General features: G+C 45.4%; 1 protein-coding gene and 1 long non-coding RNA gene across 3 annotated transcripts in view; one reads left to right on the forward strand and one right to left on the reverse strand.

Moving 5' to 3' along the window:
- Window positions 1-24413, reverse strand: part of LOC142829186 (uncharacterized) — a 47006-nt gene that overhangs the window by 4545 nt on the left and 18048 nt on the right. The gene's annotated exons all lie outside the window — the stretch shown is intronic.
- Window positions 1378-22583, forward strand: PRRG4 (proline rich and Gla domain 4). Of its 2 annotated transcripts, none has more exons than XM_075927811.1 (6): window positions 1378-1474; window positions 3780-3880; window positions 6716-6879; window positions 19477-19525; window positions 21168-21303; window positions 22361-22583. In XM_075927811.1, exons 2-6 carry the CDS (start codon window positions 3790-3792, stop codon window positions 22581-22583), a joined length of 663 nt encoding a protein of 220 aa, XP_075783926.1. In that variant the 5' UTR covers window positions 1378-1474; window positions 3780-3789. The 2 variants fall into 2 exon arrangements, with proteins under 2 accessions (XP_075783926.1, XP_006110337.2); XM_006110275.4 differs by lacking the exon at window positions 1378-1474 and adding an exon at window positions 2203-2408.

Consider the following 24413-nt stretch of genomic DNA (forward strand, 5'->3'; position numbering starts at 1 on the left):
TCCTCCATCCCAAATGCAGGACTCTGCACTTGTCCTTGCTGAACCTCATCAGATTATTTTTGGCCCAATCCTCCAATTTAGGGTCACCATATTTGAACTTTCAAAAAAGAGAACACCCCTGAGAGGGAATGTATCTGTATCAGTATCTACCAACTCACGTTGTGTTAACATGTTATATAGCATTAACACGTGAGTTGGTAGATACTGATACAGATACATTCCCTCTCAGGGGTGTTCTCTTTTTTGAAAGTTCACATATGGTAACCCTATTGGTCACTTTGGACCCTATCCCTACCTTCCAGCTCATCTACCTTTCCCCTACCTTAGTGTCATTTGTGAACTTGCTGAGGGTGCAATCCATCCCCTCATCCAGGTCAATAATAAAGACACCAAACAAAACTGGTCCCAGAACCAATCCTTGGGGCACTCTGCTTGATACTGACCACCAACCAGACATCAAGCCATTGATCACCACCCTTTGAGCCCAATGATCTAGCCAGCTCTCTGTCTCCTTTCTATTTACCCAATCCATACGTATTTAACTTGCTGGCAAGAATACTGTGGGAGAGCATATCAAAAGCTTTGCTAAAGTCCAGATATATCAGGTCCACCATCTTCCCTATATCCACAGAGACAGTTACCTTGTCATAGAAGGCAATCAGGTTGGTAAGGCATGACTTGCTCTTGGTGAATCCAGGTTGACTATTTCAGAATGTATTTCTCTGTACTTTCTATCAGTGGTTTATTTGGGGTTCCCATACATTCCATATAGGGAGCATATTTTTCCTTTTTTCCCTATTCGCCTCTTTTTCAGGTGTTTCTATTATCAGTTGCTAGATGGATTAAGATCCTGTGCTGTTTGTTGAGACAAGCAAGCCTTGGTGTGGCTCCTTCCAATTTCACAAGGAAACCACTGCTCTCCTGCTTCATGTTTCCAACCACTGCACCATCCCCGCCCCCAAGCAAAGGAATGTCACATTATTGGGATTTAATGTGAGCAGGTAGATCATTGTTGTATCCACTAGTGTGTGTTTGCTCCCAATTTGGTGCAAAGTGGGCCATATGAGGTGTTAAACAAAAGATTATGCTATGCTGGTTCTGTCTAGCCTATTTATGTACATGTACAATCTGCACGTGTAAAGTTATGAATATGGGCTTTGTATTTTACATGTTTTCTCCTGGGAGAGGCGGTTGCTCAATGCTTCATGAACAATAGCTCTAAAGGGCTGCCAATTGACACCTGAGGAGCACACAATGGCCCTTTGCCTAAGAAGGGCACACCCGGGGACTATATGGCTCCTTGCCTAAAAAAGACAGAAACTGGTTTGGAGGTCATGTGATCAGCCCATTTTGGGAGGCACCAGCACCCAGAAGAGGAATGGGTTTTTCCTCTGCATGGGCAAGGTTATAAAAGTGTCATGAGGGGGCCTCCAGCTGGTTTTCACTCCTGCCCTCCGCTCCAGAAGCAGGACTGGTAAGGACGGAGGGCTAGGAAGGATTTGTTGACCCATCCTGCCATAGGATGTGCTCCAGAGACTTTTGAGCCAGCAGTTTGTAACATCTCTGCTAAGAGCCTGCATCAAGCATTTGGTGATTGATGTATGGCATGTGTTCTCTTTAACAATCTGGCTCTTGGCCTTTTCTTTCTTTTATTAATAACCCTTTAGGTTTTATATTCTAAAGGATTGGCTCAGCGTGCTCTTTGGGTGAGATCTAAAGTTTTAGTAAATTGGCTCTGGACTGTGGCTGGTTCTTTGGGACCAGGAGGATCTGTTTGGAATTGGTGAGGGTCGGTTTATAACCTGTAAGATGGGGTGCTGGTTGTGGCACAGGGAACACTGGGGTATCTAAAGGGATTTGCTGGTGAGACATCTTGCTGGCCAGAGTGGCAGCTGCAGTGCCTTGTGACTGTCTTAGTGCTTTATAGGAAAGGACCCCAGTTTGGGCCACTGCCCTGTTCTGCACAATTCTCCGAGGTGCCCCAGACCCTGGTATATTACAAGAGGGAAAAGGCTAAAACACCAATCTGAAGTCATGACGCTAGCTGCTGTGGGAAGAGGCAACGAGGAGACGGGAGAGACAGCGACGATAGCTGCTGGGGAGAGAGCGGGGGTCAAAATGGGACTGGCTCACACACGGAGGCTCAGCTGTTCCGCGGGCTATGGGGGGCTCAGCCCGTAGGGAGGAGCAGGAGCCCAACGACTGGCGGGAGGAGGGGGGCTGGCTGCTGCGGACAGCCCCTCTGTGGTCAGGCCAGGTGTCAGCTGGGAGGCTCCGCGTGGAACAGCGGCGGGGCCATGTGATCCCGGCCGCTCCCTGGTCGGGAGGCGCTGCGGGGAGGAGGCAGGCGGAGCCGGGCCGGCGCTGCGGCGGTGGAGCGCGTTGGCCGCTGTCTGGGCGCTGCACAGGTCAGTCCCCGGGCTGGCGGGGGCTCGGGGGGGCTGGCGGGGCAGAGCCCCCGGCCGAGGGATTCCTTGCAGCTCGACCCCGCCGCCGGGCGGCTCGCACAACGAGACTTGTTCAACCCGCGCCCCCTCCTGTCGGGCCGCGAAACTCATTCCCGGAGTCAAACCTGGGGTCGGCCCGGTCGCAGCAGCCCCCCAGCCCCGCAGGGGTCCGCTCCCATGTCCCTCGAACGCGCCTGCGGGTGGGATTAGGTGAGGCGGCGCTAACCGCCCGGCCGGGCCCGGGGATCACGGCCAAGAGCCCGGGTGGGTTAGTTCCACTCGCCCCAGCCAGTCATGAGAGCCCCAGAAACAAGCTGTGTAATGAAGACGAGCCCTTGGCTGGGAAGGGAGCTCCGGGCACGATCCCCGCGCCAGCAGCGCAGTCAGTCCGAGAACAACCAGGGTGCTGCCAGTTTCAGTTGTCTGGGAGGGGTGAAGGGTTGGTGCTCAAATTCCTCAGACCTGCCTCATATGGGGCTCAGCCGGCTGTCACCAGTCTAGGATGGCAAGAGACAGAGACTCCCTCAGTGGTCCAGCTTTAAAAAAAAAAGGGAAAACAGAGCTTTCCAGCAAGCTCCACTGGAAGGGAAATTACTTTTTAATTTGACTATTTATCTTAGAGTCACACTGGCACCCCTTTTTCATGTAAAGTCTCAGGGGGGTTGCTGTTTTACTCTGTAACTTGAAAACGATGCATAGTCTTGTCACAAATATAGCTATCATGAGCTTTCCTGGGCAAAACCCACTCCATAGAAAAGTGTTTTGTAGGTGCAGTTTGAAAAGGTTTAAATAATCAAAGCTGGTTTATATTCTAGAATAAGTTAAACGGTACCTTCCATTGGATAGGGTAGGTATTACAAATTCTGCTGTTAACAGCCAAGTAGCTTGCCCTCTCCCCAAATGGTGGCTGTATTTCATCAGTGGTCAAAATGATTGTTTTATCTGCAATCAGTCACACTTGCACTGTGGTTTGTTTGGCTGCCTGCAGGATCACCATTATTAAAATCTACCAAGTGTGATTGCCACAAACACAAAATGTGTGGTATCTTTTGTAATAGCCTATACTACTTCTGCCAGCTAATCAAGTTATTCCTCTAGCTCATGTGGTAAAATACTGAGCTTTGTTACATCAAATTGTGATGACTATCAATAAGGAGGTCATTATGCAATTGTTATTAAATACATGTGGGACTGGTTTGGGTAGGTGTACTGCCTATGGGGGGAAAAAATCCAAGTTGCTTGTAGGGACTTGTCTGACAAATGCATATAGAGGATTCATTAAGAAACACAAATAACATCCGGGCATTTTTAACTAATATTTTATTTTGACAGATATTAGACTATGTCTGTGGTTTTGGTACTGCTGTGTCAGCTGCCAGTAATGTTTGCATTTCCCCATTGCATAAGAAGATTAAAGCATACAAGGAAGCAAGGTAACATTCTTCTAAAATGAAGCTGTGCTTTCTGAAGCAACACTGCATCTTATGCTATTGAGGAAACAATCTTTTGCTTAAAATTGTGTAACACTTGTCATAGTTAACTAACACTAGTAGCAATGGCATTTAGACTGGTTTAAAAATTATATTCCTGCTTCTCCCATAATTTTAAAATAGTTAAACAGGATGGTACAAAATTCTCTTGGCATTCAGAAAATATCCATTTTTTTTAAATGAAAGCTTTGATCCAAAACTGTTTTGAATCACCAGATTAACTTCTGACATAACAGAAAGTTTGTTTGATTAAAGAAATGTTTTCATTCAGAAGCCTGTGGAACTTACTGCCACAGGATGACATTGAAACCAAGAATTCAGCCAGACTCAGAGGGGTTGGACATTTTTATGTGGACAGCAAGGAATATGTAGAGTTATGATAGTTGATAGTTGCATAATTTAGGAGCAGTGTAAACCCCAAGCTTCAAGGATTGAGACAATCTTTAACTGTAAAGATTTGAATGAGACCTTCATAGGGGCTGATTATCCTACATTTACCTACTGAGAGGTGGCTTGCACCCTCACATAAAACATATGCTGGTAACTGTGGAAGACAGTGATGGATCAGTGGTTGGTGCAGTTTGGCAGTCCTATACAGCCTCTTCCTGACTTACAACCAATTGCTTGGTTTGTAGCCGCTTTGTAACTCGGTGTGTTCGTAAGTCGGACCCCATAGAGTTACACGTGACCGTGCTGTTCGTAAGCGCGGATCGCATTCATAACTCAGGGTCCGCCATTTACAACTGCTTCAGTCGTAACTGCAAACGGTCATAAGTCGACCGTTCACAACTCAGGGACCAGCTGTATTCCTAACAGCCAGCATTGAATCCAAACACGTGGGAGCATTAATCTGGTCTCTCATTTGGTTTATTTCTCCAAATTATTTGTCTCTAGTCCATTATTACGTGAAGAATCCACTATTGCAAATAACATGAGTGTATGTGGGTGTGCAGACCAAGGTGCCCCACCACTCCTGATCAGTAGATCTCCAATCCTGCCAGTCAGGATTATATTTAAAGGCAAGATGAGTAAGTACCAAAACAGTAGTTCCAAGTCTGATGGGGTTTTTAAGGTGTGCCCAATTGCCCACTAACAACTGGATTAAAGTCTCATGATTATTTCACATAGGCTACTGAATAACCTAAATGCAGGAGATGGGTTTGGAGTCAGACTAGTGAGCTAGAAAGTCTCCATATATAGATCTTGATTCTGCAAGTCCTCTGCCTGCATAACTGATCATTTTAAACTAAAATGAGAAATTGTTAGTATAATGTTCTGGTACAGGGGTGAGACATAGAAAAGTCAGGAAATTCCCACAAAGCAGCCATAACTCTAATACATACACATTTAAGGCACTACAGTTAATGTAAATATGTGCAAGTTTCTTAGATTTAACAATATGGAACCTGATTTTGACATTTCCCCCTCCCCCCGCCCTCTCCCCCCATTCTGTTGGATTGGCATTTAGCTGTTGAAAAACCTATAAGTTGAAGGATCAGGTTTTGATTTCAGTTAAACACATGTATTCTGCTGTACAATTTTTTTCTCTGTTTTATCTGATAAGTGAATGAAAAGTTTGAGGGATAGCCATGTTACTTTGTAAGTGGAAAAATTTAAACAACAGATAGTCTTGCAGCACCTTAGCAACTAACAAAAAATGTAGATGGCATCATGAACTTTTGTGGGCACAGCCCACTTCTTCAGATGACTGGAGTTTTAAGGTGTCCATCCAGTTTTCAAATAAACAGCATAGAGAAAGGATGAGGGGAGGGAAGAGGAGGAAAAAGAAGGGGGGGGAAGGGAAAGAAATTATCTATTATCCATGCTAAATGAAGCTGATAAAATACTTAGTACTCACTTAACATACCCTTTGTCTGTTTTTTGTGTCATCAGGATGTGGAATGTAGTGGGCCATCTAGCCAATGTCTTTGTTTAGACTTCTATTGTAGGAATCAAACTTGTAAAAGAAATTAAATTCTGTAGTTTCCCTGTGAACTGGCTTTTGAAATTGATTTGAAATAATAAGGTGACCATGATATCCGAAAAGACAACACACAGAACCTGTTGGACCATTTTAACTTGCCTGGGCACTCATTAATGGATCTCAGTGTCACCATATTATTGCCTCAACAAAGACATTGGCTGGATGGTCTGCTACATGCCACATCCTAATGACATAAAAAAAACAAACAAAAGGTACTTTATGTGGGTACTAAGTGTTCGTATCAGCTTCTTTATCAGACACACACACAGACTTGAATTCACAGTACCAGCATGAGTGAAAAAGGATGTATGCTGGGGATCCTTATGGGAACATATCAAAAGAGATATCCACATCTTGAAAAAGCCTAAGGGTTATAGATTTTGCTCAGTCTGAGTCTGCTTAGAAGTCCATCTTAAAGAAATTGAATATTGCAAGGAAGCTTAGGATTCCCTGGGACTCAAATGTTCCAGCAGGGCTAATACCACAGCTGCATTTCAAACAATGTCCATGAGGGCCAAATTCTAAAAAGTTGTTCTGATAAAATCTGAAACTGTTTACAAGGTACAGAAAATGCTCCGATTTGAATGTGGTAGAGGCAGAAAGAGAATGATAGTCTTGGCAGCAAAGAAAATGGTTCAGGAAGAGGCATTGAAGTCTCTGATAGCAGGGGGGAAACTGGGGGGGGGGGAAACAGATGTTTTACTTTGGGAATTTTAAAGAGCTCCAGAGTTTTTCTATGAATACCAGAACCTATCCTCCTAATTTAACTATTTTAAATTAATTTATTTTGTTAGTGTTTATGTCAGAAAAAGGAGCCAATTTGTTCATTGGACGACATCTTCTGTATAACAGATTTGATTTTGAAGCATTTACTCCTGGTAATCTAGAAAGAGAATGCTATGAAGAGACATGCAATTATGAAGAAGCAAGAGAAATTTTTGAAGACCCTGCTAAAACGGTAATTGCTTTGATTTAGCTTAAATACTGTATGTCCATCAGCATATGGTTGTTATACTGCATTCCTTCAGAAGAAGTCACTTAAAATAGGAGTTCTGCCACTATTATTTATAGAATCATAGAATACCAGAACTGGAGGGGACCTCGAGAGGTCATGAAGTTCAGTTCCCTGCTCTCATGGTAGGACCAGTCACTGTCTACAGCATCCCTGATGTCTAGCCAACCTGCTCCTAAATACCTCCAGTGAGGGAGATTCCACAACCTCCCTAGGCAATTTATTCCAGTGTTTAACCACCGTGACAGTTAGGAAGTTTTTCTTAATGTCCAACCTAAACCTTCCTTGCTGCAGTTTAAGCCCATTGCTTCTTGTCCTATCCTTATCCTATCCTTAGAGGCCAAGGAGAACAATTTTTCTCTCTCCACCTTGTAACACCCTTTTAGATACTTGAACTGCTACAATGTCCCCTCTGTCTTATTTTTCCAAACTAAACACGTCCAATTCTTTCAGACTTCCTTAATAGGTCATGCTTTCTAGACCTTTAATCATTCTTGTTGCTCTTCTCTGGACCTTCTCCAATTTCTCCACGTCTTTCTTGCAATATGGCACCTAGAACTGGATACAATACTCCAATTGAGGCCTAATGAGTGCAGAGTAGAGCAGAAGAATAACTTCTCGTGTCTTGCTCACAACACTCCTGTTAATGCATCCCAGAATCATGTTTGCTTTTTTTGCAAGTGTCACACTGTTGACTTATATTTAGCTTGTGGTCCACTGGGACCCCTAGATCCCTTTCTGCAGTGCTCCTTCCTACACAGTCGCTTCCCATTCTTCATTTGTCCTAATTAAACTTCATCCTATTTACCTCAGACCATTTCTCCAGTTTCTCCAGATCATTTTGAATTATGACCCTATCCTCCAAAGCACTTGCAACCCCTCCCAGTATCCTCTGCAAACTTAATAATCGTACTCTCTATGCCGATATCTAAATCATTAATGAAAATATAGAACAGAACCAGTCCCAAAACAGACCCCTGCGGGACCCCACTTGTTATGCCTTCCAGCATGACTGTGAACCATTAATAACTACTCTCCAAGAATGGTTATCCAGACAGTTATGCACCAACCTCACAGTAGCCCCATCTATGTTGTATTTCCTAGCTTATTGATAAGATTATGCAAGACCCTATCAAATGCCTTACCAAAGTCTAGGTAGACCATGTCCACCACTATCCACAAGACTTGTTATCCTGTCAAAGAAAGCTATCAGATTGGTTTGAGATGATTTGTTCTTTACAAATCTATGCTGGCTGTTACCTATCACCTTATTATCTTCCAGATGTTTGCAGATGAATTCCTTAATTACTTGCTCCATTATCTTTTCTGGCACAGAATTTAAACTGACTGGTCTGTAGTTTCCTGGATTGTTCTTCTTTCCCTTTTTATAGATGGACACTATATTTGCTCTTTTCCAGTCTTCTGGAATCTCTCCTGACTCCATGAGTTTTCAAAGATAATAGCTAAAGGCTCAGAAACCTCCTCTATCACTCCCCTCCCCGCCAATGCTTTATGAAATGGACTTATGGACATAAATGTACATAACTCAAAGGTGCTTTGAGCAAATTACTTCATGTAACCTATCAATCTTCATGTCTTAATTCACTGGATCTGTTTATCTTATTTTGGTGTATGTAGCAAAATGTGTAAAATTAGACATATGGAGTAGGGAATACTTTATGGGTTTTAAATGTGTGAATGAAAGTCATCAACGGAGATCTTAGTGTCTGGGCAATCATATGCAAATAGCCTTTGTCCTTAGTTCTTAGCAGTGGTTGGTAAGTATGGGCCAGGTCACTCCCCGTGCAATAAGGCAGGGGTTGACATCCTATGGCACGCCAGCAAAATATGGCGTTCTAGGGAGCCAGATATGGTTCTTCTGCAGCCCCAGCTCAGCCCCCTCTTTCTCACCTCCACAGCAGGGAGCCCATGCTGGCGCTACAACTTTATTGCTCCCCACAAGACTGAAGTGTCAGTGCTGACTTCCTGGGAGGGCACGGGAGGGGGGGCTGGAGAGGAGACAGCCCTGAGTCTCCTTACAGGATCTGGTGTGTATACACTGACCATCTGTCCTGGAAAATCCGGGATAGTCCCAATTTTTAATCTCCTGTCCCTGTGAAGCATTGAAGTGTCCCGGAAAACCCCGAGACTCCAAATGCAACTGTGCATTGTGGTTTCCCCTCCGCCTCCCTTGGCTGGGAAAATAGGAGTCAGGACACTTCCTGCTCAATAGGAGGTGTCTATTGGGAGTGCCAGAAAGCAAGTGATTTGTGGGGCAAAGGCACAAAGAAACATTGTGGGGCTCAGCTGGGCTGTGGAGGAGAGTGGAGGCACCGGAACTTGGGTGCAGGGCTCAGCTGGGTTCTGAGGGGAGGCGGTGTGCGGGGATCAGCAGGGCTGTGAGGGAAGTTGCCAGGAACCTGGGTGTGGGGCTCAGCTGGGTTGTGAGGGTGGAGGAGGTGCCAGAATTTGGGCACAGGGCTCAGCTGGGCTAGGGGGGAATGGGGGAAGCACAGGGAATAGATAGTGGCTTAGCTGGGCTGCGAGGGGGAGGCACAAGGAACTGGTGTAGGGCTCAGCTGGGCTGTACCAGGAAGCCTCCCGGGGGAGGAGCAGCTGGGGGCCTGAAATGACCTCACCTGATCAGGAAAAATCCCTCATCTGGGAGCAGTAAGGTCCCAAGGGTGCCCCAAAGTCCCCTCCTGAATCCTCCCACTTGGCCAGACACCCTAACCCCAGTCCGCTCCTGCACCCTCTCCTTTGGCCAGACACCCTACCCTTGTCCTGCTTCCGCATCCACTGTTGCTCCTGCACCCTCCCTCCTTGCCACACATTGCACCCTCCCTTGCTCCTGCTCCTTCCTCCTGGCCAGACACCCTATTCCTAGCCTGCTTGTGCACCCTACCTCCCACACAGACCTCACAACCTCTCACCCTTCTGCACCCACCTCCCTCCCACATCCTGCACCCCATCCATATCCCATGTATTGGCTGCCTTGTCCCACACACTGAACCCTTCATTTTTGTCTCCCCCTCAGAACCTAAGGGGGGGGTCCATAACATTCACCAGAAAAGCAAATCTGGGCTATGGGGAAGCCTTAAACCTCAGTCCTCCCTGTCTCTTCTCCTCGTACTATGGAATGCCAGAGGAGTGAGGTGTCTCAGTTGGGGGTCACCTCCAGTGAGGGGTGGGGGTTGGGAGGAGTTTTTTTGCTTCTCACTTGTGTGGTCCCCAACTGATTTTTTTCTGTGGATCAGTGGCCCTCAACACAAAAAAGTTTCCCCACCCCTGCCATAAACAAAGAAAATACTGAAACTTTTTGTGGTGGACATAAATTACTATTTTACTTTATTTAAAATGAAGTTTGACAAACTAACATTAGAAAATTAAAATGCTTCATCTGTTTAATAATGTAAATTAAACCATTCTCCCCAGCTGCAACACTAGCAAAATGGCTCGAGTGTAATTAACAGTGAGTTTCCATTAGCAACTGGTGGTCTGCGGAAAGGTTTACATAGAGCCAGGTGGTTCATGGGCCAAAAAGTTTGAGAACCACTGAAATAGTCACCCCTGATCTCTGCCCCAGGCTCCCTGCTGCTCCACAAGAGCCCAGACAGAGTTCAGGTCTGGTGAAATCACTGTGTCACTCTGGTGTGGATGATGGACAGACTCTCTCTGAGCCTTCCTCATCCAGGCAGTTGATAATTTAAACAAGTGGTCCCCAACACAGTGCCTGTGGGCACCATGGACCCCGTTGGGGCATTTGTGTGCGCCCGCCAAGTGCTCGGGGCCAGCCCCGCCCTGGGCGCGTGGTGCATGCGTGGTGCTGTTCCGGGCACACTGCGCATGCGTGGCGCCGGCCCTGAGTGCACACCACATGGGGAGCGCCGGCCCTCGGTGTGCAGCTCTGGGGGCCGCCCCGGCCCTGGGCACACGGCAAATGGGCCGCCCTGGCCCCAGCTGCACGGCGCATAGGGTTGCTGGCCCCAGGCATGTGGCTCATGGGAGACCCTGCCCCCGGGCATGTGGCACATGCGCGGCCCACTCCTGGGCACATGAGTGGCCCCGCCCCCTGGCACTCGGCGGGTGAGTAGCCCTCCCCTGGGCGCCCGGTAGCGCCAAATGGTTGGGGACCACCGATAAACAGCATGTTAAAATGCCACATGAAAACACTTGGCGCGTCCACAAAGCAGCAGTCTCTCTCCAGAGAGGGTTGTTGTGACTTGTGTGTCTGGGTGAACAAGCCCTTTGTGAGCTCTGGGAAGAGCTGAGATGTTTTGACTTCCAGTTTCAAGGGACTTGTTTTTCTGTCTTTGGGCCACATGTTGCCTAGACCTGAATGGAGTTAGCTGTGACAATGCATTTCTGAGCTATTCTGACATACAAAGTAAAATTTGTGCTAAAGACTCTGTTTCCTGTGAGAGAAAGCACTGCTGTCAGTAGTAAATTCAAAATCTCTCCAATTTTCTTCAAAGGTCGTCTCTACCAGGCAGTGGGGCTTTGACTGATTTGTCCCTTATATTTTTGAAGAGTGACTAAATGTTAATTGGATCTTCTTGGGGAATGTCAACACATTGCTTTGGGCCCAATCCTAGCTTAAAATGTAAATTGCATCAGGCCCTTTGTAAGCAAGTTGGGAAGTGGTCTCATTTGGCAATTAGTATTAGGTGTTATTTACATAATAAAGGCATTGCTATCATGGGACTGACTTGTACATTTCTCAGTAGCTTTACATCTAAAATAACCCAGTCCCATTGATCTCCATGGGCAGTGGTGGGGAGGGTTAGTGACATGGTCTTCTCCACCCTGTAGTTGTAGTGGTTAGTTCAGTATTGTCATTCTGGCTTGTGGAAACCAAGGGCATTGTATAGTTTTTGCAGTAACTTGAAAAATGCAGTTGCAGTCCATCTCATTAGGGATGTAAATTCCCATTCATCAGTTAACCAGTTAATGTTGGGTTACACTGGGGCTGCCGCCAGCTCCCAGCCTCCACTGGAGCAGCCCCTGTCTACAGCAGGATGGACCCTCCATGGAGAGAGTCTGCTCTGGACATTGGTGCAGTCCCTGCCTGTGGGGCCCCTGGGTTCCCCACAGACAGGGGCTGCTCTGGACAAGAGTAACCCATGTTTACAGTTGGCCCTCTGTGGGGCTGGAGCAGCCCCCTACCTGCAGCAGGTGGGGAGCTGCTCCAGGCCCCTCCGTTTGCCAGTTAATTGGAGCTGGTAAGCATCATCTGTTAAGAGAAGTAAGGAAGTTGTCCCATGAAATTGTGGGCTGGTTCTGGATGACTCCCAGGCCCTGAGTCAAATGGGGCTGCATCTATATTGTAACAGGTCTCAGATGCTGGATCTCCTCTTGAATCGACGTTGGAACCCTAGTGCTGCAGTGTCAGGGGACCCTAGGTCTGGGGCCTGGGTTAATGCAATTGCAGGATAGTTGCATGAGGGGCTCCTATAATGCCCAAACCCATCCCTATTGGTAGAGAATGGTGGGAGGAGTTCTTAGAGGGGTCACGTGACACCCTTTACTTCGGGTCATGTGTCCCTCTTGACTCCAGAAGTACTACCCCCAGGGGCAGGACTTCCTGTTGCAAGCAAGTCAGACCTAAGGGGCTCGTTTACATTGGCCCCTTTTCCGAAAGGGGCATGTTAATTTAAATAAAAATGTCCGCCGCTTTTTTCCGGCTTTTAGAAAAGCCGGAAAAGAGCATCTACACTGGCCCCGATCCTCCGGAAAAAGCGCCCTTTTCCGGAGGATCTTATTCCTACTTCAAAGATAAGAATAAGATCCTCCGGAAAAGGGCCAGTGTAGACGCTCTTTTCCTAAAAGCCAGAAAAAAGCGGCGGACATTTTTATTTAAATGCCGCGGGGGATATTTAAATCCCCCGCGGATTTTTCTGTTACGATCTCTGAAATTAACATGCCCCTTTCGGAAAAGAGGCCAATGTAGACGTAGCCAAGGAGTCAGGTTTTGGGCTACCTGTGTAAAGAGCCGCAGCTAATGTAGCCCTGTTTTTGGTTCTGAAAATATGGTCATCATAGGTGTGTAGGGAACAAGTGGAACAAAAATATGTCTTGGTGTGCTGCTCTTTTTCTTCCTTCTGCATGCAGGAAACAAGTAGTCAAAATGGCTCCATGAGCGTTGCCCTTTTTCATCCTTCTGGGAAACACTTCCCTGGAGGCTTCCGGGGAATGGGAACAGCAGGCATATTACTACTCAGAGAGTAGTTATTAATGGTGCACAATCCTGCTGGAAAGGCATAACAAGTGGGGTTCCGCAGGGGTCTGTTTTGGGACCGGCTCTGTTCAATATCTTCATCAACTATTTAGATATTGGTATACAAAGTACGCTTATTAAGTTTGCAGATGATACCAAGCTGGGAGGGGTTGCGACTAATCTGGAGGATAGGGTCATAATTCAAAATGACCTGGACAAATTGGAGAAATAGTCTGAGATAAATAGGATGAAGTTTAATAAAGACAAATGCAAAGTGCTCCATTTAGGAAGGAACAATCAGTTTCACACATACAGCATGGGAAGCGATGGTCTGGAAAGGAGTACGGCAGAAAGGGATCTAGGGGTTATAGTGGACCACAAGTTAAATATGAGTCGGCAGTATGATGCTGTTGCAAAGAAAGCAAACATGATTCTGGGATGTATTAACAGGTGTGTTGTGAGCAAGACACGAGAAGTCATTCTTCCGCTCTACTTTGCGCTGGTTAGGCCTCAATTGGAGTATTGTGTCCAGTTCTGGGCACCGCATTTCAAGAAAGATGTGGAAAAATTGGAGAGGGTCCAGAGAAGAGCAACAAGATTAAAGAATGATTAAAGGTCTAGAGAACATGACCTATGAGGGAAGGCTGAAGGAATTGGGTTTGTTTAGTTTAGAAAAGAGAAGATTGAGAGGGGACATGATAGCAGTTTTCAGATATCTAAAAGGGTGTCATAAGGAGGAGGGAGAAAACTTGTTCATCTTGGCCTCTGAGGATAGAACAAGAAGCAATGGGCTTAAACTGCAGCAAGGGCAGTTTAGGTTGGACATTAGGAAAAAGTTCCTAACTGTCAGGGTGGTCAAACACTGGAATAAATTGCCCAGGGAGGCTGTGGAATCTCTGTCTGTGGAGATATTTAAGAGTAGGTTAGATAAATGTCTATCAGGTATTGTCTAGACAGTATTTGGTACTGCCATGAGGGCAGGGGGCTGGACTCAATGACTTCTCGAGGTCCCTTCCAGTCCTAGTATTCTATGATTCTATGATGCCTTCCATGCAGGGCACAAACAAGTAAGTGCTCTCCCTCCTGCCCAGACCCCCATCCCCTCACTCACTCCGCCCTCCCCGGCCAGACAGCCCAAGCCCCCTAGCCAAAATCCTTCCTACCCCCAGCTCTCTGGCCAGACTCTCCCTGCCCTCTGCCCAGAATTTTCTTTCAGCCAGAATCCCCCCATTCCCCTGGCCAGAATCCTCCCTACCCCCAGCACCCTGGCCAAACACCCCCACCTTCTGGCCAGAATCCCCCCTGATCCCAGGCCAGAATGCCCCACTGTCCTCCCTCTCAGCCCCCTTGGCCAGAATCCCTTTCCCCCCCCGCCCCCAGCCAGGCAGCCAGATTCCTGCCCCCTTGTCAGGCAGCCTGCTCCCAGCCCACTCCTGCCCTGTGGCCAGGCAGCCTGCCCTCTGGCCAGACCTCACACCCTCACCCCATCCTATGCCCCATTTCTTCCTATCCAGATCCTGCACGCCCATCCCTATCCCATTCACTGCTAGCCCTGTCCTGCACACCGAGACCCTCATTTTTGGCCTCACCGCAAAGCCTAGGGAGACCCACAAAATCCACTAACCCTGGAACCCCAGAAGAGTAAATATGGTCCGAGGCCTTGAACCTCAGTCCTCCCTGTCCTCCCTCTTCCCACTATTGGACTGGAGCATCAGGGGAGTGAGGTGATTCAGATGGGGGTCACATCATTGAGGGTTGGGCTTTTTTTTTTTTTTTGCTTTTCACTTGTGTTGTCCCCGACTGTGGTTTTGTTTTTTGTTTTTTTCTTCTGTGGGTCAGTGGCCCTCAGCCCAAAACAGGTTGCCCACTTCTGCCATAAATCAAGACAACGTTGAAACCTTTTGTGTTGGACATAATATTTTACTTTATATAATAATGAAGCCTGGCCAATTGGGGCCCAGTCCCCATCTAGCCGCAGCATCATAACACTCCTGCACCCCTCCACACACCAACCCTGAGCCCATTATACACCTGAACCCTCTGCCCTGAGCCCTTTCTATCCCCACATCCCTAGACTCCTGCAACCCCCACATCTTCAGCCCCTTCCATAGTACTCCTGCATCTCCACACAACCCAACCTTGTAGCCTGAGTCCATCATACACCCAAACCGCCTACCCTGAGCCCCTCATACACCCCAACCCAGATTCCTGCACCCCCACATTACAGGTCCCCTCCCATAAGATTGACCAAAGACAACCTCATTGCATGAATGAAGTTGAATTTGACCAGTTATGATGTAAACTTCAAATAAATGTGTGAAAAGATGCAGTAGCAGAAGTCCCATTAAATAAAGTCTGAGTACGTTTCATTTGTGCTATTATTAATCATCACGTTAATTATCAATAATATTAACTTGTATATTTTCAGTCATGCAAATGGACATTCTTATACAGCTCTTTGTTGACCACTTGTTCTGAATTTTGAGGTAGTTTGACTCTTTGGTTTGAAAAGGTTGCCGACCCCTGCAATAAGGAAATCTTTTAAAAACAATAGGAAAGTAGGAGTCTCTTGTTTTTGACTGGCTGGATACACCCAAGGAGGGTGAACCAGAGACCTCAGAGAAAGGGAGGTGACCCTGGTTTGGAAGGCAGCTGAAAGAAAGCTTTTTTATGAGTTTATAAGTTTTTGCTGAGGATTTTTGTTACTTTTGATTTGTAATCTGCTCTGCTCTGCCTGTTCTCACCTATTACCACTTAAATCCTACTGCTTGTACTTAATAAAATCACTTTTACTTACTATCAAGCCCAGTGTAAACAATTGTTACCTGGGGGAGCCGTCAGTGTGCACATTTCCCCTTTGATTGTTAAAGGGGGCTTACCTAACTAATTCCTTGGGGTTTGATCCCCTTTGAGGAGTGGTATCTCAGGAAGCTGGGCCCTAAGCTGCACTCTCCGTAGTCCTGAAGAGATTCAGAGTCTGCACTGCTTCTCAGTGGGGGCTGTGATTCTCAGCTCTGTGCCTTGGCTGAGGAGGAGACCAGGGAGCTGGCCAACCAAGACAGGGTGGCAATAAGCCTCAGAGAACAAGGAGGGTGGCAGTGGCCTTGTCAGCACCCCGGGAATCACTCCTAAGGGATCATCTGTGACCTCACCCTGTCACATTTCATCAGGCCCTGGTGACTTGAAGACATCTAACCTTGCTAATTTATTGTTCACCTGTTCTTTTCCTATTTTAACTTCTAAGCCTACCCCATTTCCACTAGCATTCACTATGTTAGGTATCGCCTCACCATCCATTTCCTTGTTGAAAACTGAAACAGAAATCATTAAGCATCTCTGCCATTTCCAAATGTCCTATTATTATTTCTCCCTCTTCACCAAGCAGTGAGCCTACCCTGTCCTTGGTCTTCCTCTTGATTCTAATATATTTGTTACCCTTTATGTCTCTAGTTTGAGCTCATTTTGTGCCTTTGCCTTTCTAATCTTGCTCTTGCATACCTGTATTGTTTGCTTATATTCATCCTTTGTCATTTGTCCTAGTTTCCACTTTTTATACGACTCCTTTTTTAGATCATGTAAGATCTCCTGATTAAGCCAAGGTGGTCTCTTACCATACTTTCTATCTTTCCTACACAGCGGAATAGCTTGCTTTTGGACCCTTAATAATGTCCCTTTGAAAAACAGCCAGCTGTCTTCTGTTGTTTTTCCTCTGAGTCTTGCTTCCCATGGGACCTTACCTACCAGCTCTCTGAGTTTACTAAAATCTGCCTTCCTGAAATCCATTGTCTCTAGTTTTCTGTTCTTTTACCATTCCTTAGAATCATGAATTCTATGATTTTGTGATCACTTTCACCCAAGCTGCCTTCCACTTTCAAATTTTCAACCAGTTCCTCCCTGTTTGTTAAAATCAAATCTAGAACAGCTTCCCCCCTGGAAGCTTTCTCAACCTTCTGAAATAAAAATGGTCTCCAGTGCAGTCCAAGAACTTATTGGGTAGTCTGTGTCCTACTGTTAGTTTCCCATCATATGTCTGGATAGTTGAAGTCTTCCATCACCATCAAATCCTGCACTTTGGATGATTTTGTTAGTTGTTTAAAAAAATTCTCATCCACTTCTTCCACCTAGGTAGGTGGCCTGTAGTAGACATGACATCACCCTTGTTTTTTACCCCTTTTAGCCAAACCCAGAGACTCTCAACATGCACGTCTCCTATGTCCATCTCCACCTCAGTCCAAGTGTGTACATTTTTAATAGATAAGGTAACACCTTCTCCCCTTTTTCCCCCGCCTGTCCTTCCTGATTAAGCTGTACCCTTCTATACCAATATTCCAATCATATGTATTATTCTAGTGATACTGACTATGTCACAGTTGTGTTTATTTATTAGCACTTCAAGTTCTTCTTGCTTATTTCCCATATGTCTTGCATTTGTATATAGGCATCTAAGATACTGATTTGATTTTTGCCTCCCAGTTCTGCCTTGTCCCTCCTTTATCTGCTATTATAGCCCATGCTCCCTCCCATTTCTGACCCATCTCTCCATGTTTTTCACTTGCCGGAGGGCATTGATCACCTGCCCGTCAAACCTAGTTTAAAGCCCGCCTCACGAGGTTAGCCAGTCTGCATCCAAATATAGTCTTCCCCTTGCTCAAAAGGTGAGCATCCCTGCTTAGCAGGCCCTGCTTAGCAGTCGTTCTCGGAATAGCATCCCGTAGTCGAAGAAGCCAAAGCCCTCCTGGCAAACACCATCTTCACAGCGAGGCATTCACCTCCAGGATGCACCTGTCTCTGCCTGGGCCCCTACCTTTGACAGGAAGTTCAGAAGAGAACACCACCTGAGCTCCAAACTCCTTCACCCATACTCCCAGAGCCCTGTAGTCACACTTGATCTGTTCAGTGTCACACCTTGCAGTATGGATGAGTGCCCACATGGACGATTAGCATGGGGGAGTAGTCAGAGGGCTGGATAATCCTCGATAATGCCTGCATAACGTCTTGGATATGTGCCCCGGCAGGCAGCATACCTCCTGAGATGTTATGTCAGGGTGACAGATGGGTGCTTCTATCCCCCTCAGAAGAGTTTCCAACTACCTAGGGCTGCCAGATATATTTCCCAAATTTTTTTTCCCATAGCAGGGAAAAAAACGGTTGAGCAAAAAAAAACGGGGGGGGGGGGGGGCAAAGTTGTTGAGCAAAAAAATTTAAAAAACTTCTCCAAAAAAAGGGTCACAGCGCCTTTAAATTCCAGCACTCCTCACTCCCTCCCACCCCCGCCAGACAGGGCAGGGGAGGAATGTTCAAAGCAGCCTTCTGTCAGAGACACAGAAAATACTGCACACGTACGGTATCTTTTTTTAAACCGGACAAAGGCCACAGATACCGGACTGTCCAGGCCAATACCAGACATCTGGCAACCCTACAACCACCACCACCCTACGCTTCCTCCTCGCAGTGGTGTCTTCTCCTCTTCTGCTTTAGGGGGTGATTCCTTATCTCTTGTATCCAGAACAGCATATCCAAAAAACCCAATTAGAGGGGGCCCATTGTGTTTGGAAAGCAGTGAAAACACACAAATACACAGTATGTTCCCCAAAGAGCTTAAGGGTAAAGGCTGTGATTCTGTGAATAATTACAAACATAAATGAGACTTCAGTAGGGCTAGTCACAAAAGTAAAGCTAGGCACATGCATAAGTGTCTTTAGAACTGGAAACTTTTTTGGGGGGAGGGGGAATGTGACCTGGGAAGGGGATAATATCACACACAATTTGGTTACTTTATACTTTTAAAAGTTTTACATAAAGTACCAAGTATTTCCATTTGTCCTTACTCATTAATTGGCTAATTTCATATACAAGATACAGCAAAAAGGAACCTCAAGAAGAGGGTGAGTATTATTGAGGGAAGTAGCTTTGTGAAATCAGACACTGGCATGAATAGCACTGGAATGTATTCTATTTAGAGTGAATAAGCACGATCAATCTCCGTTGTCAGAGTGTAAGCTAGCTACTAGGTGATACCAAGAAGAAATTTCTCTGCTACTTTGTTGCAATTTAGATGTGTTCCTATTTGTTGGGTTTTTTTCCCCCTTTTAAACAGCTGGCATTTCTTTATATTGGTTTACGCAGACCACTGGTTTGTTGTAATATGGCAGTTCTTATGATGTTTTCCCTGAATATGCTAGTGGATTTTCAGCTTGGCGTAAACAGGTGCCTCTTTTGACTTCAGTGAGAGTTGTGCCCATTGCTGCCATGTCTGAATTCTGTCCACAATCTTATTTACCATTTATCTACATGTATGCTTGATCTTTAAACAATTATTTTCATAGATGAATTTTTGGAAAGAATATTCCATTAAGGGACCCGGCACAAAAACTGGTAAGTCCAGATCAGAGCTTCTCATTTCTTTCCCTGTTATGTTGCAAATGTTGCTCCCTTCACACATACTCTAGGGCCCCCCTCCTTCTAAGCTTGTTGCAATTTATGTTGTAATTTGGTCATAACTAAGTCCCAGCTTGACAAAGCCCTGGCTGGGATGATTTATTTGGGGCTGGTCCTGCTTTAGGCAGGGGGCTGGACTTGATGACCTCCTGAGGTCTCTGCCAGCCTTAGGATTCTAAGTATACAGCTGGCAGAATTATAACCCTTGCTTTACAGTCTTTTTATCTTTGTGCATTTTCTTATAATATTTTATACACTGAAATGTATATTGTCGTACCTAATATATTTGTGAAGTTCAGGGAATTGGAGGACTTTAGCCATTTACTATTGCATATTGAAATATGCATTCAGCTATCTATTTCCTTGTTTGTTATTAGTTACAAGTTTCCATATTGTCTATCTTTCTGCAACTGCCTATTGTTTTATTTTGTATTGCAATGATTTTATAGAGACCCCAGTTAGGCTCAGGACCCTCAGTGTGGCAGGTGCTGTACAGATAGAGTAAAAGTCCTTCTCTGTTCTGAAGGATTTAATCTGATGAAAGCTGCAATAAGTAAGGATGTTTGATAGTGGGTAATAGAAGAGTGAACTAACCATATGAATTCTTAGCAGTTAGTTGACTGTTCTATAGTCCCCGGGGGCAGGGCCAACAGCCAGTATAGTCTGGCCCCACTCCCAGGAAGCCCCCTGCCACTCTGCACAGCAACATGGGGTGCCAGGCAGGAGTCGGTCCGTGTAGGGATACAATAGTGACGTCAATTAACCGATAAGCAAAAGTTTATAGATTAATGCCATAGACTATACACATTTCCACCCCCACCCCGCCTGTAAATTTTTTAGCAGGCTGGTCAGCAGCCTGGCTCAGTGCTGGCTCATGATGGGTCTGGGAGCTCAGGACACCCCCACCACCACCCCTCCCACACACACACACACACACACACCCAGACAGGGGCTGCTGCCACCCGATGTTGCTGCCTCTGTGTCAGAAGCAGCAGCACAGGATGACAGGCAGCTGGTCTGTGAGAGGAGCTGATTTTTAAACTGGCTCACTTTGAGGACCAGCTCCCACCTGGCACCCAATGCTGCTGCCTCTGATACAGCCCCTGTCCGTGAAGTAGGATGCCATGAAGAGGATGATGGAGGCAGTAGCATGAGGCCATAAAGAGGCAGTGGGGGAAGGGGTAATGCAAGAAGTTGGCTAGATTAACCAATAAGCCTAGGCTTATCAGTTAATTGTCTAGTCTACTACTCATTGACATCTCTAGCAATAAGTGTGTGAAATAACAATTCGCAGGGATGGAGTGGTGGAGAATCTCAATAATATGCATAAATAAATGATCTAGGAGAGGAATATTTGTTAACCTTTGCTTTTGGTTGTGGGTGGGCATTGAAGTCTTTGGCTATTGCTGGAGTGATGTGAGGGTTTGCCACATAAGAAGACTAAGAGAAAGGAACTATTACTGTTAAAGTTACTGTACAATTTCAAGTCTTCAAAAAGAGAGAAGGCCACCACTGAAGAAGTATTGTTAATAATGCCATAGTGCTAATCAACTAAAAATAATTACTGATTTCTGTTCAGATGGTGAAACTCTACAGAAAATTGATGTTACAGGACTTCTGACTGGCCTAGTTGCAGTTGGTGTGGTGTTGGTTATAACTGGATTACTTATTTATTATTTCTGCAAAAACAGATGCAAACCAAGACAACAATCAGGGTAAGCAATAGAGACTAATAACTCTCTTTACTTTCATACAGAATATGTATGAGGTGGAATTTTCAAAATCACTCTGCTCTCGTTGGAGTGGAAATTTTCAATAGGCCATAGCGTTTGATTATTTTTTGAAGGGTTATGCACATCATCAAACTGTAATCTGTGATACAACCCACACTACGACTCCCCTTATGATGAAAAGCTATACCACTATTATCTGAAGCACTCAAACTCTACAGAACATGGAGTATTTAAGAAACATAAATGTTATTTTATTACTAAAATATGTATTATGCTTCTGGAATATGATTAAAAACTAAATTGTATACCAGTACTTGAAACACTAAAATTAAGATCAACTAATATAAGTAATAGATGCTTAATGATGTTAAAGAAGAGCTCTTATTGGTTCCTGTAAATAGCACATATATTTTTACATGCACATTGTGGCATACAGAAAAATAGACCAGTAATCTAAAGTGCAAAAAATGCACTGAATTTTGATTTATATATAAAATAAAGGGAAGAGTGTACATAAAATGTAGGACAGTAAAATGGAGTTACATTATTTGCAAGAGTAAATATCTGTATAAGTTAAATACCTACTGATATTTAAAGCAAATCCTATCTGACTTCCATAAGCGTAGAAGGTTCTTTTCTAAGGAGGCACAAATCTGCAACTCCAAGGAGAGGTGGAGCTATGCATAGGTCTGCTGAGATAGGAAGCTGAAGAAAGCTGGAGGATCCAGTACTACATGGATAATTTAGTCCTCCTCCTCCTCCCTGTGGTCCCCTCAGCCTGATGAGTATGAATGGGGCAATAGAGTTACAGAAGATACTCCTGCCATTGCTATGAAGAAATAGACATTGAGGGCCCTGAAGGAGGATTCTGCACCATTCTTGTCCCAGTGAATTTCTGCAGCACCTGTGTTCTTCAGCCTGGGTTCTGGGGAATTTGCTGTTAAGATGATTAAAAATATACTTGTTTTGGCAAAAGGCTATGTAATCCTTCATACATAACAACGAAGCTGTCATTCATAAGACTCTTAACTTTGTTTAGGTACTCTGACAGTGTAAGAAGTAGAAGAAGTTCATCTATCTTCAGAAGACATGACGAAGTTTCTTTAAATCCACTCCCTCTAAGAACAAATGAGTCAGGACTTCCAACTTATGAAGAAGCAGTGACATTAGGTGGAAAATATGATGCCCCACCACCACCATATCCAGGGCCTGCAAAAGAACATAAGGTGCTTAAAAAGTCGGTGTCACTTCCTGCCCCTTAATCCCAAACTTGACTCTGGTGGAGTAGGGAATGAATCTTCATTGAAAGATGTACATTTGAAAAGATGCAGTACCTTACAAGACAATTTTCACAAATGTGAAAGGCCTACAGATCTTCAGCGCAGCTAGAAGCAAGTGAATTCTTTCATACTAGAAAGGAAGAAATTGTTTTACAAAGGTTTGATGTATTTTTCTTGCATGAAGCTTGTTCATACAGGTTTTTGGTGCAAGAACTGAACCATGCATAAAGGTACAAATTTCTATGAGCTTCCATGCATTTTGAGCCAATATCAAATTATTGATATTCCATTACTAGTTTTACTGGCTATTTGTTCAGAAGGTCACACTTGCTTATGGCCTTTGGCAAGTCACTTAACTCCTCACCCCGTGTGTTATACATTTTGTAGATTGAAAAGTATAATACTTAAAGCTTAGGATGATGTTTTTGTTTAATTCATTGCCATTCATACTTCAGGAGTGTTTGAGAGTCATTTGGAAGAGTGCCATAGATAATTTTCAATTGCTGAAGCTTCAAAGATGCATCTCAATTTGTGTAGTAGATCAGCTGATACATGAAGTGCTGAGCTAGGTCTCATGGCTTAACCACGAGTAGGAATGTGAAAGGTTAGCTGGTGGGGGCTGGTGCAGCTCCCCACCTGAAGTGGGAAGGGGGCTGCTCCAGTCCCGCAGGGGACCCACCATGGACAAGGCTGCTCTGGAAATCCAGAGCAGCCCCTGTCTGGGGTGGGCCGGGCGCCCTGTAGGCAGGGGCTCTGGCCAGGCTGGAGAAGTCTCTGCATGTGGTGAGGGAGAGGGGTGCTCCAGCCTGGCCTTGTGGTGGGGGGGAGCCTGCTCCAGCTTGTGCCCCTTTTCATTGGTTAACCAGTTAAACATAATGTTTAACCAGTTAACAGTTAAACTGCATTTAAATACCTAATCACAAGGAGGGTGTAAACCAGACAGGGTCAACCTTAGGGAAAATGGTGCCCTGGGCAAACTTACATTTTGGCGCCCCCGTACTCCCTACTCTGGGCATGGTGCCTCCTCCTCCCTCCCGCCCCCATTTCCCTTGGATGCTGCTCAGTCCTTTGCTCCCCTGAGTGCAGGGCTATTCTCTCTCCCCCTTGCAAAGGGAGTTGTCGCAGTCCTTGGCCAAGCCCTTCCTGTAGAGCTACATGGGGAATGGATTATTTTAGATTACATATTTTTCCCCAAGATACACGTAAAAGGTGGCTGCTGGTTTTGAATGACATCAGGTTGTGAAATGAAATAGCAGGTGAAAAACCTGAGTGGGCCACTTGCCTTTCAGTGGTTTCTTCCTTCACAGTCTGAGCTGCTCTGCAGAAGCCCTGGCAGCTCCCTTGCTGCGCAGCCCTTGGCCTGCAGTTCCTGGCGAGCTCCATGCTGTCAGATGGGCGCTGCATCTTGCCCATGGCCCTCCTGCAGCCTTCTGGTCACTCCTGACTCACCGGGGAGGGCCAGTTCAGATTGTGGTGGGGCTGGGTTTAACTGATTCCAGAGGATACTTAGGCACCTGAAATCTCCAGGGTTTTTTGGGTTTTGTTTTGTTTTGTTTTTAAAAAAACCAACCCTTAGCTGATTTCACAGTACACAGAAATCTTGAAATATTTCCATCAGTAATAATTAAATTAGTTACAGGTAGGGAGAGCAAGAAAAATGCTGCTTGAGAACTTGTTAGTTAAAATTTAGCGATATAAACTTCTGAACTGAGCTTGTTACAAATGGACAAATGAATGAATAGTTAAATCAACAAATCATGTCTGGTGTTAGGATATTTATTTTGTAGATATTGGCATGTGATATGGTGGTTT

The sequence above is a fragment of the Pelodiscus sinensis genome, chromosome 4 (genome assembly GCF_049634645.1).
Source record: "Pelodiscus sinensis isolate JC-2024 chromosome 4, ASM4963464v1, whole genome shotgun sequence".
Lineage (NCBI taxonomy): Eukaryota > Metazoa > Chordata > Testudines > Trionychidae > Pelodiscus > Pelodiscus sinensis.